This window comes from Chrysemys picta, chromosome 25, assembly GCF_011386835.1.
Source record: "Chrysemys picta bellii isolate R12L10 chromosome 25, ASM1138683v2, whole genome shotgun sequence".
Lineage (NCBI taxonomy): Eukaryota > Metazoa > Chordata > Testudines > Emydidae > Chrysemys > Chrysemys picta.
In genome coordinates this window covers 853,786-867,227 of record NC_088815.1, presented here as the reverse complement: position 1 = coordinate 867,227, position 13,442 = coordinate 853,786, and the positions used below count along the sequence as shown (strand labels likewise).

The 13,442-nt window shown below is 41.1% G+C and overlaps 1 protein-coding gene across 1 annotated transcript in view; it reads left to right on the top strand.

Moving 5' to 3' along the window:
• The window catches only part of LMNB2 (lamin B2), a 93,552-nt gene extending 80,458 nt beyond the window's left edge, over positions 1–13,094 (top strand). Inside the window, exons 6-12 of the mRNA XM_065578399.1 lie at positions 5,346–5,471; positions 6,197–6,417; positions 6,886–7,183; positions 7,757–7,864; positions 8,615–8,734; positions 10,187–10,285; positions 11,767–13,094. Coding sequence (XP_065434471.1) covers positions 5,346–5,471; positions 6,197–6,417; positions 6,886–7,183; positions 7,757–7,864; positions 8,615–8,734; positions 10,187–10,285; positions 11,767–11,808 — 1,014 coding nt within the window. The 3' untranslated portion in view covers positions 11,809–13,094. The remainder of the gene's footprint in view (positions 1–5,345; positions 5,472–6,196; positions 6,418–6,885; positions 7,184–7,756; positions 7,865–8,614; positions 8,735–10,186; positions 10,286–11,766) is intronic.
• The last annotated feature ends 348 nt before the right edge of the window (positions 13,095–13,442 follow it).

The window sequence follows — 13,442 nt, the reverse complement described above, 5'->3', positions numbered from 1 at the left end:
ATACTATCTCACGGGGTAAAATTGTAAAATTTAAGGACAGGCTACTAGATGAGCTGAAACAGGGATTTACTGTGATGGTGGATGAGGGGAAATTAGTTGCCAAAACGTCTTTGCAGGATGGTCTAGACCCAACTGACTCTGCAGCTTGAGACGTGGCCTCATTAGGTGATGGTGTTCATGGCTGCAGTCATTTTGGGTCATCCCCCCCTCCCCTCCAGAGGTTCACCAGACTATTCCAAACCTCCAAAAGGGTACTTACAATAGGGGGTGGTGCCAATAGACCATTCAAGATCCTTTTTGAGGGTCCTTCACTTTTTTCTGGAAAGACTGACAAGAGGCTGCATAGTCACAAGGAATCAAAAGTGACCATTAAGTCTCTGGGTATTTATATGCTGGCAACAAAAAGAAACTCCTTTCACCCATAGCACTCCCACTATCCAAATGTCATGACCTGTACCAAGGACGTGTCCAGCAAGAAGAGCAGAAGTTACAAGAGACGTCTACCACCTCTTTCTGCCTCTGCAGTGCCGGTTCATCTAGGCAAGCTGGGTCCTCCAAACAAACATTTTGATGCATTGGTCAAGGACAGACTGCCAGTCCCCAGAATGCCATCTTTTCACATCCCCCATTTGCTAATCGCCTATCCCACTTCCTAAATTCTTGGTCTGGCATCACCACAGATTGGTGGGTTTTAAGCATAGTGGAATTGGGATGTACCCTTGAGTTTGTTTCCATCCCCCCTCCCGCCCTTGTTCCTTGGCCTTGTCCAGGGACCTCTGTCATGAGGCTGTTGTACTACAGGAGGTCCAATCTCTGTGTCTTGTGGGAGCCATAGATGAAGTTCCTCTGTTACTCACAGGAAAGAGATTTTATTCCTGCTACGTTCTAATCCCGAAAGCAAAAGGCTGTCTCAGGCCTATTTTAGATCTGAAAGAACTCAACAAGTTCCTGAAGAAAATAAAATTCCAGAAGGTCACCCTAGCTTCCATTATTCCTTCTCTGTATCCCAGGCACTGGTATGCTGTCATCAACTTAAAAGATGTGTTTGAATTTATATGTGAAGTTATTAATACCCTTTGTATAATGTTATTAAAACATGTTTAAAACAAAGACATCCTAGCCTAGCAAAAGTGATAAACAGGTCTGTCTTAGACAAAGAAATGTGGGTTTACCTCAGTTTACATATTAGTCACAAACAAAGCTATCAGGGAAACCAGCAGGGATTGTCTTAGCTTGAACTTGAGAGAGAGAGGGAATTAACATTGCTCCTGCACCCCAGAGAGACACTGGAGGCTGAATCTCCCGGAGGCTTTACTAACTTTTAGAATAATGGCAATTCTTTAGGAATATAATTTACTCCTGAGGGAATTCTGCACCAAAAAAAAAAATTATATCCACAGATACAGTATCCTGACACTCCCCTCCCCCATGGAACTTGAATCTAGTTTCAGCAAAGCTGATGGGTTCCCCCTTTGGGTTTCTGGCAACCTGTTCACTGCTACACCTTTCAATTAAAGTGGCTTTTTTTTGGCTGCTGTTATGTTGGCCAGAAAAGTGGGGACATTGCAAGTGCTAATGTGTCAGAGCCTCCCTATATGGTCTTCTGTAGTAAGTTTGCCTTTGTCCTCACCCGAAGTTTCTTTCTAAAGCAGTTTCCAGCTTTCACATTAATCAGGCAATCTGATGACTTGTCTTCTTTCCAAAGCCTCATATGCATAAAGACAAGGAAAAGCTTCTCACTCTAGATGTTAGAAGAGCTTTGGCTTTTTAGCTGGATCAGACTAAATCATTTCGGTCTCCAAATCAACTATTCATCACAATTGCAGACAGAATGAAAGGCTGTCCAGTGTCCACTCAGAGAATCTCTTCTTGGATATCCAGTTATATTCAGTTACGCTATCAGTTTGATAACACTGGTCTACAATTTTTGAGAAGTCGTCTGCTTCAGAGATAAAATGTGCTATTTATTATGTATTTTGATGTGCAGAATTCAAATATGACAAAACAACTGATTGGCTACTGTTTCTAAGATATTTAAGTTTTTACATTTTATGTCTATGTATATTGTGTAGATAGTAGAGTTTTAATCATAAATTGTAAACCTAGGTCTTTTCATGTGTTTATGGTTGCTTTACATGATAATATTTCACCTGTCCTGTTTATGTAACACTTCAAAAATCAGCAAAAGGGTTATATAAATAAAATTTATTATGAAACAAAAGGCAAAAATCTATTATGTACATAGTTTAGTCCTATTCAGTGTCTACTCGGCGCTTCTTGGCTTGTCTCTTGTATTCATTAAATGGAGCATCTCTTGTCACTGTCCAGCAATAGTCTGCAAGCATTGATGGGCTCCATTTGCCCTGATAGCGTTTCTGCATTGTTGCAATGTCCTGGTGAAATCGCTCACTGTGCTCGTTGCTCACTGCTCCGCAGTTCGGTGGAAAAAAATCTAGATGAGAGTGCAAAAAATGTATCTTTAGTGACATGTTGCAACCAAGGCTTTTGTATGCCTTGAGGAGGTTTTCCACCAACAACCTGTAGTTGTCTGCCTTGTTGTTTCTGAGAAAATTTATTGCCACTAACTGGAAGGCTTTCCATGCTGTCTTTTCCTTGCCACGCAGTGCATGGTCAAATGCATCATCTCGAAGAAGTTCACGAATCTGAGGACCAACAAAGACACCTTCCTTTATCTTAGCTTCACTTAACCTTTTGAAATTTTCCACGGAGGTACTTGAAAGCTGCTTGTGTTTTGTCAATGGCCTTGACAAAGTTCTTCGTCAGACCCAGCTTGATGTGTAAGGGTAATAACAAAATCTTCCTTGATTCAACAAGTGGTGGATGCTGAACACTTTTCCTCCCAGGCTCCAATGACTGTCGGAGTGGCCAATCTTTCTTGATGTAGTGGGAATCTCTTGCACGACTATCCCATTCGCAGAGAAAACAGCAGTACTTTGTGTATCCAGTCTGCAGGGCAAGCAAGAGAGCAACAACCTTCAAATCGCCACAAAGCTGCCACTGATGTTGGTCATAGTTTATGCACCTCAAAAGTTGTTTCATGTTGTCATAGGTTTCCTTCATATGGACTGGAATTGATGGCAAAAATTGCCATTATGCAGTAAAACAGCTTTAAGACTCGTCTTCGATGAATCAATGAACAGTCTCCCCTCATCTGGATCGTGAACCATGGTGAGGGCTGCCATCACACCATCGATGTGGTTGCAGGCTACAAGATCACCTTCCATGAAGAAGAATGGGACAAGATCCTCTTGACAGTCATGGAACATGGAAACCCTAACATCACCTGCCAGGAGATTCCACTGCTGTAGTCTGGAGCCCAACAGCTCTGCCTTATTCTTGGGTAGTTCCAAATCCCTGACAAGGTCATTCAGTTCACCTTGTGTTATGAGGTGTGGTTCAGAGGAGGAGGATGGGAGAAAATGTGGGTCCTGTGACAATGATGGTTCAGGACCAGAAGTTTCATCCTCTTCCTCGTCTGACTCAAGTGAGAATGATTCTGGTGTATCAGTAACCGGCAGTCCTTCTCCGTGGGGTACTGGGCGTATAGCTGATGGAATGTTTGGATAATGCACAGTCCACTTTTTCTTCTTTGACACACCTTTCCCAACTGGAGTTACCATGCAGAAGTAACAATTGCTGGTATGATCTGTTGGCTCTCTCCAAATCATTGACACTGCAAAAGGCATAGATTTCCTTTTCCTGTTCAACCACTGGCGAAGATTTGTTGCACAAGTGTTGCAGCATATGTGTGGGGCCCACCTCTTGTCCCGATCTCCAATTTTGCAGCCAAAATAAAGGTGATAGGCTTTCTTAACCATTGTGGTTATTACTGTGCTTTTGTGATGCAAAAGTCACTTCACCACAAACATAGCAGAAGTTATCTGCACTGTTCACACAAGTACGAGGCATCTCTGCTCACTTTGTCTAAACAGAAATGTGTCCCTTTGCAAAATCAAACACTGACAAATAAGAGAGCACGACACTGTATGATTTCTAGAGCTGATATAGGGCAATTTGTTCAGCAGAGTGATGTAAGCTTTGTTATGATTGCATCATCCATGACTTCTAGGAATAACATGATGCAATTCATATCATGTATGACGCAATTCCAGCTTCAGATTACATCATTCATTGTTTTGCCTAAAAAGCAAGTACTGTCCAAACCCAGTCATAGATTTATTCATAGATCCAGTCAAAGATGTATTTTAGTCATTTCTGGTTTAAATTGAGATCCCTTCCCTTTATAACTCACTTATCCTCCGCCATTCCCAAGTCAAGGGTTGTATATACTGACCCAATAGCATATCTTGAAAACTAGAGCCAATCAACAATTTTAAGCATCATTTTCGTTCTCAGTGACCCGGAATTAGTAAAGTTTGACTACATTTATTTCAGAAGCATTTTGGCTGTAGAGCAGTGTAATGTGAAGCCCCTGAGTAGAGTGTGGCCCATTCAGCGAGGTCTCAGGCAGCTTCTGCGGTATTTCTGGCTCATATGCCCATCTTTGACATTTGTAAGAAAGCAACCTGGTCATCATTCCATACATTTGCCTCTCACTTTGCTGCCTCTCAGCAATCCAGAGACAATGCCAGATTTGGATGAGTAATCGTCTATTCTTTATTAAAGTAAACACTGAAACCACTTCCAGTTCAAACTGCTTGTGAGACACCTACAGTGAATGGACATGTGCAGTCACTCGAAGTAGAGACTGCTACTAACTTTTTTTTTTGGTAATTTCAAGATGTGTTGCACATTTCTATTCCATGACCCTCCCTCCTTCTCTCTATCGGAATTGTTCTGGTAAGAAGAGACTGAGGGGGGTCGGGGCAGTTCCATCTTTTATACCTGCGTGCAGTAGTGCAAGGCAACAGAGGGCACTCAAGTTGCTCCAACAGGGACCGCCATGGGAAAAATTTCTGACAGCTGTGCTGTAGGTGTGCACACACCTACAGTGGAATGGAGATGTGCAACACATCTTGCAAGAACAACAGCTACAGAAAAATAGGTGAATAACCATTTCTTATTAATGGAATGGCTATAACATGATTGTACAGATGACATTTAACTTTGCAGGAAGTTAATGAAAGCAGTTAATTTTAAATTTCACTTATTTGAAATTCTCTTTTAAACTGTTATTTCTAGACACAGACTCTGTGCCTAGTTATATTTCTTAGCCAGTTTTGCAGTCATAATAAAATTGAGTGTGTGTAATGGAGAAGATGATGGACTTTCTGTTCTAGTAGCACAAGCCGGTTTAGTCAGTGCAGCCCTAAGCCTGTGAAGCCTAGTCTAATGTGAGTATCCTGTGCCAAACTCTCTTCCAGTTGGAGAATGCCAAACTGTCCTCTGACCAAAATGACAAAGCTGCCAGTGCTGCCCGGGAAGAGCTGAAGGAAGCTCGCATGAGGATAGAGTCTCTCAGCTACCAGCTTTCTGGCTTGCAAAAACAGGTGAAGGAACTACATTTCCGTACATCTAAAACTCTGTGAACGGTCGGTCAAATAAAACTTGAATTCCTTTCCCTTTGTTCACTCTCCATGAATGCTCTGGAGAATGAGTTGACTAGCAGGTATGTTTGTAGAAAACAGTACATTTTATACACATTTTAGTGGAAGGTGAATTTTAAACTTGTAATTGTGAGTATTTGCATTGAAAATCTTATTCCAAAGTTACTTATCAGACAATGTGACCTGTATCCCATCTTATACTAATTATTAAACTGCCATTATAGCCCCAATCCTACCAACTGTTCCTGGTACAGTAACCCCTGTTGCATATATTCTATCTCAAAACTCAACTTTTTTCCTACATTTCAGGGGATGAAAGGGGTTTTGGAGCATTCCCAAAAGATTAACTAGTCTGGATTTCAGTAGACAAGGGGCCTAGCAAATGTCTTAGTTGCAGGAGCACACCCTGCCAAGAGTTCCCTAAAGCCCTGTTGCTTTTGCCACTTAAAGCTATAGAGAGAATAATACACTGCCCTTTCCCTGTGGGATGGACTAGATGGTGACCCATATGTCTGTTCTGCCTCTGGAAATGCATGGCTGTAATTGAATTCCTGAGTCTAGCTGTCTGATTTTGTTTCCCCTTTTGCAATACCTGTCAGAGGGAAATCACGTATCCTCCTCTGTCTCCACACACGCTAGGTTGACTTCTTGTTTTACTGTGACCATAGGCTAGTGTCGCAGAAGATCGCATTCGGGAACTGGAGGATATGATGGCTGGTGAGCAGGACAAGTTCAGGAAGATGCTAGATGCCAAGGAAAGGGAAATGATGGAAATGAGGGACCAGATGCAGCAGCAGCTTGCAGAATACCAAGAACTGCTTGATGTCAAATTAGCACTGGACATGGAGATCAGTGCCTACCGAAAACTTCTGGAGGGTGAGGAAAAGAGGTAGGTATAGGTTTCACATGCTTCACACTCTGCACAGGTGGGAATTTTCCCCAGCTCTGACATTGTTTTGTCCCCTTTGAACACCAGTGCACAAACTTTGCCTAATCGAGGGCTACGCTGGCCTCTTGGAACCTGAGGCCACTATATACATAATGTTCATAAAATGAGGCAGTTGCTGCTGCTCTCATCTGAACACCCATCTATTCAAATATTTATGAAATACTGTGGAATAACATGTACTTGACATTCAGCTCCTTTTGTACTTACCTGCCAAAGGTTGCAGGACTCTGTGTTTCTCCTGCTTCTGTCATCATGCCTTAAAGCAGTTCATATAAAAGCCTAGGGTATTGGTGTACTGTGGCATGTTATTGTATATATTAATTCTCTCAAATAATCCCCTGGACCGCTCCTGAGAATCTAACTGCAGCCTTCTTCATCTGGTTAAAATGTCTGTTTGATTGCGTTAAGATTGAAGCTGTCGCCAAGCCCGTCCTCCCGTGTTACGGTCTCCAAGGCTACCTCCAGCAGCAGTAGCACCAGCACTTCAGTTGTTCGCTCTTCTCGAGGCAAGAGAAAACGGGTTGAAGCAGAGGAGCTTTCAGGCAGTGGTACAAGTGGAATTGGCACTGGGAGTAGTAGTGGTAGCACCAGCGGTAGCAGCAGTAGTTTCCAAATGTCCCAGCAAGCCTCAGCCACAGGAGGCATCAGCATAGAAGAGATAGACCTGGAGGGAAAATATGTTCAACTGAAGAACAACTCTGAGAAGGTGAGTGTTAGTAGAACCTTTAGAAAGGCCGCAGTGAGCTAGCATGCAGATATGACATGGCCTCTTGTAACCCAAACATACTGCACCCTGGAGAGAGATGATGGCCAGTCTCCCTTGGGCACCGCTCCTTCAGAAGTGACAAAGTGGTACTTAAATGCTGATAGTATTGTTTCAGCACCAATATTGTGGTCAGCACTATACAGGACACAGAAGAGGGGATAGTTTGTGTTCCAAGAAGCTTACCATTTAGTAGCCTGATCCTGCAAACAAACCTCTAGGTAAGTTTACTCATTTGAGTAGTCTCATTGACTCTAATGGGATTAGTGGGTGAGTAAAGTTACTTACTTGTGTATTTGCAGGATTGAGCCTTAAATAAGGAGCTTGCAATCTAAACTGTTCATTGGGTTAAAAAAAATACTCCCAGAAGCTACAGTGCATGTGACCCAATAACAAACCGTGGGAAAAGCTAGTGACTGTATCCTTAGCATTTTAATAAATACACAGGCATTAGAGATGCCATCTGTCTGGCTCTAGATATCTATTCCTAAATAAACTTCTATATCTTTCCATTAGGACCAGTCTCTGGGTAACTGGAGACTGAAGAGACAAATTGGAGATGCGGAAGAAATTGCTTATAAATTTACTCCAAAGTATGTCCTCAGGGCTGGGCAAACTGTTACAGTAAGTCACTGAGGAGACACTTTTGTTGTTGCTGTGGCATCTGGTGTGAATGTGAGCGAGTGTTTAACTGGGCTTGATATAGGGCTTGCCCCTGCTCCCATTGAGCTCACTTTTGTTTGGAGTAAGATCATGCTCCTAAAGAATACGATATGGGAGTTGAATTTCTGCAATACTGTTTTAGTGGATTAAGAACTGTCGGGTTAGGCCTGTTATTTGGCATTTTATATGCATTTTTGTGTTCACCAAATGAATCATTACTAAATTAGATATTTTGTCTGCAATCTGCATTAAAAGTCTCTCCATAGGAAAGGAGCAGCTTTCCTTGTATTATTGCTTAAATATTTGCCATAGCAAGTGGGAACTTATAGCCTTTTAAGAGGTTAACGGGATGAGTATGCAGCTGTATTTTGTCTCTGGGCTCTACCATGATAGTAAATGCACTGAGTCCAGGAAGATTAATTGCTATATGCAGAAAAGAAATGACTGAAATATTAAACTCCATTTATTTTCTCTTCTCTGTAACTGTGGTTGCTATTAACTTGCAGCTTCTTAACGTTTTGAAGGGAAAAAACATTTTCCTGCAAATAGTTTCACTCTAGTTTCATCTACTTCACTGTCATTGGGAAATGAGAAGGAGCAAGTGGGGTGGCAAGAAAAGGGTAATGAGAAAAGTAAAAATATAGGGTTTTTTACATATATATAAAAAGAAAAAGGGCATAAACATCTGCATATAGAATTTCTCTTTCTTAGATCTGGGCTGCAGATGCAGGTGTGACTCATAGCCCCCCTTCTGTCCTTGTGTGGAAGAATCAGAGCAGCTGGGGCACTGGAGGAGACATCCGCACATATCTGGTGAACTCTGATGGAGAGGTAAGCTTTGTCTTCTGGAAAATGATGTGGGCTGCATTACCTCCCAAACCCATCTATGCATTTTTGACAAAATCACAGTTTCACACTATCCTTAACTCTCTTCTTTTAAACAAAGTAGTGTTTTCATTTGTCTGTAACGTTTAAGTGATAAACATTTATGAGCTCAAATGTGGTTTTAGGAAACATGGTTCAACATACTGATCACTTTAGTTGATCTTTTTAGTGAACTGTCCTGGAGAGTAGAGGATTTGAGTATACATTTCCAGTAGAGAAAGCAAATGTGCATTGCTCATTATTCCAAATGATGATACTGAGCATATTTTAGGGTGCTATGTAAACAATAATAATGCAAAAAAAATAGAGATTTCTTCAGTACTGCAACCATATCAGGAGTTTCCACTGGGCACAGGTTTCTGAGTATTCTTCATTGTCCTGCATCCTCCCACAACTGTTTTTGAAAACTGTCCCTGCAGAAGAATCTTGCAAGGGAGGATCATGCTTTGGCTGCTGTTGGTAAACATGCATTGCTTCAGCTGTCCAGAAGCAATAGCAAAGTAAAACTGACCAGCATTGTGTCAGTTTTCATGCCTTTCTTGCTGACAGTTCTATGAAGGTATTGCAGGAACAGCAGCACAGGACACAGAGGTAGGATAAAAGATCATAGATATACACAGGGAGGGGAACTGGCTCAGTATTCAAATTGGACACATTTATTCAATTAGTAGCTGAAGGATCCTCAAAAATAAAATAACCTCTCCCCACAACCTGATATTTGTCAGTCCCTCCACTTGGAAATGTCTGTATTTAGGAAGATTTCCCCAGAAATTCAGATGTATCCCCTACATACAATTCCAATGTGCAACTGCTGTGAGGACCAACAGCTTCTTATTACTAATCTTTGCTACAATAAATTAGAAAGGAAGGAAACTTCCTGAATTTTAAAATAATCCTTGTAGTAGCTTAGTGAAGACAACAATTCCAAATATTTGGTACATGCAACTGACATAGAATATGAGTGGAAATTAGATAGAGGTTTCAGTTTAGCTGTGTAATAGTTAAGAGAAATAGATCAGATCTTAGCACATTCCGCAGTCTTTTATGACACAGTTCCCAGTTAAGCCCATTAGTAGGTTTTTAAAAATGAATAAACCCCACATGAGAGGTAGAAAGGCATCTTATCTGCTCCCTCTCAAACTTCTATGAATAAGAGAAAATAGCTAAAGATAAGGATGATTGAAAACAAAAATTACATCACTACAGTTAGAGATGGGCAGAAATAAGGGAGGGCCTGTAGTTTGCAGAACCTAATTGGCTAGGATTTGGTTTCATAAAAACCCCAAACCAGGGATGATCGTTCAAATATGTGGCCAACTGCTTGGAATTCCCCAAAGTTTGGGTGAGAGGGAAAGAGCTGATGGCAAAGCGAACACCTGTGTCTGTCCCCTTGTCTAGGAAGTTGCAGTAAGAAGCGTCACAAAATCAGTTGTGGTGCGGGAGAATGAGGAGGAGGATGAAGCAGAGTTTGGAGAAGAGGATCTCTTTCACCAGCAGGTAATATGATGAGAACCGTTTGTTTAAACTCAGGCTATCCTCCCACTTCTCCTCACTTGTTCCTGGTGAATTGGGTTAGATTCAAGCATGGAATGGTGCATCTTCCAACAGCTTTTGCAAGCTGTGACCATTCTGATCCCAGCTTTTGGAATAGGTTCCTGTAAAGGATGTGCCAAAGAGAGCATTCTGCAATCCCTGCTCCTGAGCTCTTAACTTGAGGAACTGATGTATCCTTTTGGGCCCCACAAGATGCACTGTAGGCAGTGACTGCTGACAGGTCAGGGTGCCATAGACTTTGGGACATAATCCTGGTGCTAATGGATTTGAAACAGCAGGAGTGTTTTTGAGAAAGGCCGTGAAGGTTGGTGATAGTGTAAACTCCATAGAACAAAGAAAAATCTTTATTGCCCTGTAGATTCCTATTGCTGCTCTTCGACAGCTGTATGAAAGAAGAGCTGGGAAATTGTGTGATCAGTGATTCCCACCAGCCTGTGCTGCCTTCCCTACTAGCAGGGCTAGCACTAATGTCTGTAGCATCCTTGCTCTAAAGAGACAGAAGATATTCTGAAAAATATGGCAGTTAATTACAGGGAAATGGACAATCCTGTTCCCACTATGGCAGCTGGACTTTGCTGGTGTGTTTTCCTGCAGGATACAAATGTTACACAATAAATAAACTTGGCTGACCTTGTTACGATTACCTTTTATGTAAATTCCAATGCTTTAGAATGAGTATGGGAGAATGAATGGCCAGCAGTTAATGGAGCTGACAGAAGAGAAAAACTTTGTGCATGTTATACTAGAGGGCACTTTCAAACTACTGTAAACTATTGCCATATATTCAGATTTGATCAGTGAGCATTAGTAGCCTCTTTCACAATGAACTCAGCAGGCTAGGCCAATGCAATTTTAAAATCAACTTATGGACATTTCTTGGTTTCAAGGAGATTGAATTCAGAGAGTGGAAGAATCTGAAAACAAATACACAGTGTTGTGTGTTTTGTATCCATAGAAGCATGGTGCCAGGATACAGTTCTGTGCCAGATATCTGGTCGAGCTTCATTGGTGTGTGTTTGTGCATTATTACAGACTGCATTTAGAGGAAGGATAATACAGTTCCAAAGATGACTCAATATCACACTTCTTCCCTCCTCTCTGCCAGTGTGGAATAATAGCAGGGAACTCTGCCAACACTGCTTCTTGCCATATTCCCAACATGTTTAGTGATAGCCCCCACCGGGGGTCTATCTGGATTAGGAGAAAGATACTTTTTAAACCAGTATGATACCTGAGCCTAGGTTACAACATGACCAACTAACAAGTTTGTAAAGGTGTTAAACTGTCTGCAGTAGGTGCCAAATGGTGTTTCAAGTCATGTTAGCTAACTTGAGTTATCTTTTGTACTAGTCAAGACAGGACATGAGGTGCTTGTGGCCTGCTATCATTCTATTATGCACTAACTAATTTCTTTGTTCCTCCAGGGGGATCCCAGGACAACGTCTAGAGGATGTTCAGTGATGTGAAAAAACATTATTTGCTACTTTTTTCCTTTCTTTCCTTTTATTTTTGCTATTTTTTTTTCCTGCAGAGCCACTGAAAACTATTTTTATATGTATCATCTGATTTCTTTAAAAGTTTATTCCTTGTTACATTTTTATAGAAAAAAAATTAATCAAGCAAAACTGCCAAGATTTTTAAATAGATTTCTTTATCCTCCCCCCTTGCCTACTATGGGAATATTGGATTATTTCCCCACCATTAAAACTTTTGTCTTGTATACAAACCTGCAGTAGAATGAATTTTAAGCTAAAATGGGACAGGACTCCTTCAGAGTAGGGTAAATATTAGGGCTGTTGATTAATCGCAGTTAACTCATGCGATTAACTCAAAAAAATTAATCACGATTAATCGCACTGTTAAACAAAAGAATACCAATTGGAATTTATGAAATATGTTTGGATGTTTTCCATACATTTTCTAATACATTGATTTCTATAACACAGAATACAAAATGTACAGTGCTCACTTTATATTATTGTTGATTACAAATATTTGCACTGTAAAAATGATGAACGAAAGAAATAGTATTTTTCAATTCACCTCATACAAGTATTGTAGTGCAATCTTTGTCATGAAAGTGTAACTTACAAATGCAGATTTGTTTTGTGACATAACTGCACTCAAAAACAAAACAATGTAAAACTTTAGAGCCTACAAGTCCACTCAGTCCTACTTCTTGTTCAGCCAATCGCTAAGACAAACAAGTTTGTTTACATTTGCGTGAGATACTGCTGCCTGCTTCTTATTTGCAATGTCACCTGAAAGTGAGAACAGACATTCGCATGGCATTTTGTAGCGGGCGTTGCAAGGTATTTACGTGCCAGATATGCTAAAGATTTGTATGCCCCTTCATGCTTTGACCACCATTCCAGAGGACATGCTTCCATGCTGATGATGCTCATTAAAAAAATAACGCATTAATTAAATTTGCGACTGAACTCCTTGGGGGAAAATTATATGTCTCCTGTTTTACCCACATTCTGCCATATATTTCATGTTATGGCAGTCTTGAATGATGACCCAGCACATGTTCGTTTTAAGAACAGTTTCACAGCAAATTTGACAAAATGCAAAGAAGATACCAATGTGAGATTTATAAAAATAGCTACAGCACTCGACCCAAGGTTTAAGAATCAGAAGTGCCGTCCAAAATCTGAGTGGGACGAGGTGTGGAGCATGCTTTCAGAAGTTTTAAAAGAGCAACACGCCAATGCAAAAACTATAGTACCTGAACCACCAAAAAAGAAAATTAACCTTCTGCTGGTGGCATTTGACTCAGATGATGAAAATGAACATGTGTCGGTCTGCTCTGCTTTGGATCGTTATCAAGCAGAACCCGTCATCAGCATGGACGCTTGTCCTCTGGAATGGTGGTTGAAGCATGAAGGACATATGAATCTTTAGCGCATCTGGCACGTAAATATCTTGCCACGTTGGCTTACAATAGTGTCATGCAAATGCCTGTTCTCACTTTCAGGTGACATTGTAAACAAGATGTGGGCAGCATTATCTCCTGCAAATTGTAACCAAACTCGTTTCTCTGAGGGATTGGCTGAAGTAGGACTGAGTGGACTTGTAGGCTCTAAAGTTTTACATT